General features: G+C 49.5%; 1 protein-coding gene across 1 annotated transcript; it reads right to left on the bottom strand.

Annotated features, from left to right (window-relative positions):
• Window positions 1-1,091: 1,091 nt before the first annotated feature.
• ID2 (inhibitor of DNA binding 2) lies at window positions 1,092-2,984 on the bottom strand. The gene is made up of 3 exons (XM_009984302.2): window positions 2,522-2,984; window positions 2,195-2,259; window positions 1,092-1,518 (listed from the first exon to the last, which is right to left on the bottom strand). Exons 1-2 carry the CDS (start codon window positions 2,867-2,869, stop codon window positions 2,203-2,205), a joined length of 405 nt encoding a protein of 134 aa, XP_009982604.2. The 5' UTR covers window positions 2,870-2,984; the 3' UTR covers window positions 1,092-1,518; window positions 2,195-2,202.
• Window positions 2,985-3,370: the final 386 nt, after the last annotated feature.

Below are 3,370 nucleotides of genomic sequence, written 5' to 3'. Positions count from 1 at the left end.
TGATCTAATGAACAGTGATAGTTGTAGTGGATTCGTAGGGTACAGTAAGTGTCCCTTGCATAAATTAGGGATATTGCATAGCTTCTGAGGGCAAAAGAGAAAGAAGAAATAAACTGTTACTGGCTTTCAGGAATTTAGACTCCTATTTCAAACTTAATTTAATTCTTATGGAGAAAGAGTCCCTTCAGGAGCAGCCAAAGTTTAATCAGTAACACAACAGTGATTTAGCTCAATTCTCAACATCTTAGTCATAGGGAGAAGCTGCTGCAACTGATTAAAAAGCCCATTTCATTGAAATATTGCATGGAAGCATGAGAATTCCAGTGTGGAAAGGCAGTAGTCACTTCATCATTCTAGATCCCATGTTAACGCATCACCAACTCTCACGCAAAGCCTTTTTAGAGAAATTTAATAGTTGGGAGACTTATAACCACCCACAACCCTTAATTCCGAGTGATTATTCTAAACATAAATTAACAGATCTGGGCCATTACTACTGAGAACTGTATCATCCATAGGGGTGGGAGGGGAGGGAAGAGAGGCAATACTCCATGGGAACATCTCATGCTTTTGTATGCTTCCAAACACTTTGTCAATAGCATCCCCTCTCTAATAAATTACTTTTCTAGTTCCTTTCACACTGTTTACAGACAGGCACATCACTTAGAAGTTTAGAATATACAGTCAAATAAGATTTTCCAAGTTACAAGAATTATTATTCACTTCAGGTAATTTTATTATTTATATTCTCTACATATTTGAATTTTTACTTGGTAAAGTCATAACAGAATGTAAAGTAGTTAAAAAAAAACAAAACACAACACAAATCAAAGCCAGCAAACAGTTGGTCCCCAAGGAATAAAGCAAGCAATCAGTTCAATAAACACACTTGATTTATTTTGTATAAAAAGGGTTAAGTTTACAACTAAACTTTTATAAAAAGTTTAGCATGATTAAGTACATCATTACACTTTTTGCAGAAATGTAAATTTCTGCCACTATACAAGAAAACTCTAATTAAAGAGTTCACAAGGTTTCACTCATATATATATATTTATATATAAATATATACACAGCATTCAGTCCTAGGTTTGTGTCAAAAGGTAATTTCTGACCACAGACTTTCCTAAAAAAAACTGAACACTGGATCCTTCTGGTACTCACGCTCCACCTTTGGAAAAAAGGCAAAGTCTGCTTTAAAACGGGCAACTCCTTGGTAAGATTTTTGTTTCGCTCCCCACGTTGGGAATAGTATATAAAGGAAGCCTTCCAACTAGGGAAAGGGTATTTAAGAGTCTCTTCATAAATAACTAGGTTCAGTCCAAGTTGAAGAATGGGGTGGGGATAAAGATCAATCTTGATTTTTTTTTCTTCTTTATTAATTTTAAAAGGTCCTTTTTAGTTAGATGTGGATTTTCCCCTCCAGATACAGCTGAAAAATAAATTCAGCACCTCAAAAAAAAAAAATCCTGTAGACGTTTTCTTGTGCAAAAAAAAAAATTCTCATCAGCGGAACACCTGCAAGAGATTGAAAAGAGGCATGTTTAAGAGAATGCTAACAGGGCAGAGATCCGGACAGACTGGCGCCAGAGAGGAAGCCACAGTTTGAACATTTAACCAAACACTCAGAGATTGGGCAAACCCTGGCGTCCAGATGCAACACATACACGCTCACACACTCGCTCTCAAGAGCCCAAATTGAACATTAAAATAACATACACTCAAGGGAAAGGGTAGAAGGAGGATTCTCAGTCCAATCTCTATTTAGATCTCTGTAAACGCAATGCTCAGAGGCGCCAGTCTGCCTCTTACAGCAATTACTTGATTAAAAGCAGTCACTTATTTAACTGATAGAGCAGACAATCCCACATCACAGAATTTAAGGAATTGCGCCAAGATTCCCAACTTAATCAGTCACTTTGGCTCGGGAAGTTAAGGCTCCAAGAAGAGATAACGAGAGAATTTGCATTAAGCAAGCGAGGAGTATCGGAGCAGCCTGTGCTGCTTAATGAGCCTTAGCACCGAAACACAGTTTGGGCTGTAAGACTCGCTTAGCGCTCTAATTCCTTACTGATTACAAAGGCACCTCCGCGTCAGCTTTTAGGACGGATCTTTAGAAGCGACCGTCCCGCCTCCCGCTCCCCAGGGAGGCACTTTCCACCTGAAGTTCAGAAACACGGCGCGCCGCACTCACCGTTCGATTCAGCCACAGAGCGCTTTGCTGTCGCTCGGCAGGAGCTCTGAGGGGAACTCGGACGCCTGCGAGGAGAAAACAGCACACGGGTAAGGGCGAGGGGCGCGGGCACTCGGGGAAGCGGGAGGAAAAAAACCCTCCCGGATCACGGAGCGCTTCTCCCGCGGCGCGCCTGGTGCGGACAGACCGCTCCGCCCGCGGGGAGAGGCGGCCGCGCCGCCCGGCCCCCTCCCCTCGGCGACCACCGCGCTCCGCACCGAAGACATTCCTAACGCCGACCGAAACTGCCCTGCCCGGCTCCGCGGAGAGCCGCGGGAAGGCGCTTACCTGTAGCGAGAGGATGCTGATGTCTGTGTTGAGGGTGGTCAGAGGGGTTCTGGAGGAGGCGTTTTGCCCGGGTCTCTGGTGGTGGAGGCTGACGATGCTGGGGTGCGAGTCCAAGGCGATCTGCAGGTCCAGGATGTAGTCGATAACGTGCTGCAGGATTTCCATCTTGCTCACTTTCTTGTTCTGCGGGATGCTGGGCACCAGCTCTTTCAGCTTGGAGTAGCAGTCGTTCATGTTGTACAGCAGGCTCATGGGGTCATCCACGGGGGTCTTGCTCCGGGAGATGCCCAGGTTGTGCTCCGAGAGGCCGCTTTTCCTGACGGACCGCACCGGGCTGAACGCTTTCATGCTGGAAGGCGGGCGGAGAGAGCGGTTCCAGCGGACGGACGGAGGAAGGAAGGAAGCAAGGAAGAAAGGAAGGAAAAGCCTGCAGAGCGCTGCCGGTGACCTCCCGCTCTCGGCGCTGTCGGAGCTCGCACTGAGGCGCGGGGCTGCGCGGCCGCCTCTTATACCGCCGCCGCTGCGGCCGCCGCCGAGCCCAGCCCGCGCTCGCTGCCATTGGCGGCCGCCGGCACGTCCATCACCCCGGGGCGCCCTCACTGGTGGGGCGGGCAGCGCGGGGGTTGCGCGGGCCTTCCGCCCGGAGAGCCAATCGCGCGAGGGGGGGCGTGGCCGCGCCGCACAGCTGAGGGAGTAAATAGTGCGCGGCGCGCGCGCGCGGTCCGCTGGCGCCCGCCCGGCCCGCCGCAAAGGCGGCGGCTGCCTCAGCCTCGGCGGCGGGCAGCGCCGTGCGGGGGCCGGAGCGCCGCCGCGCTCTCCTCCGTTCCCTGTCCGACCCCCTCTGCTCCC

The sequence above is a fragment of the Tauraco erythrolophus genome, chromosome 2, assembly GCF_009769465.1.
Source record: "Tauraco erythrolophus isolate bTauEry1 chromosome 2, bTauEry1.pri, whole genome shotgun sequence".
Lineage (NCBI taxonomy): Eukaryota > Metazoa > Chordata > Aves > Musophagiformes > Musophagidae > Tauraco > Tauraco erythrolophus.
This window is presented reverse-complemented; position numbering and strand designations above follow the sequence as displayed.

Excerpts from the sequence above, each read along its gene's own strand:
- ID2 (XM_009984302.2), bottom strand. The coding sequence starts at position 2,869 with ATGAAAGCGTTCAGCCCGGTGCGGTCCGTCAGGAAAAGCGGCCTCTCG. Across the intron at positions 2,260-2,521 it reads TCAGCATCCTCTCGCTACAG|GCGTCCGAGTTCCCCTCAGA; the intron begins GTAAGCGCCTTC and ends TTCTCCTCGCAG.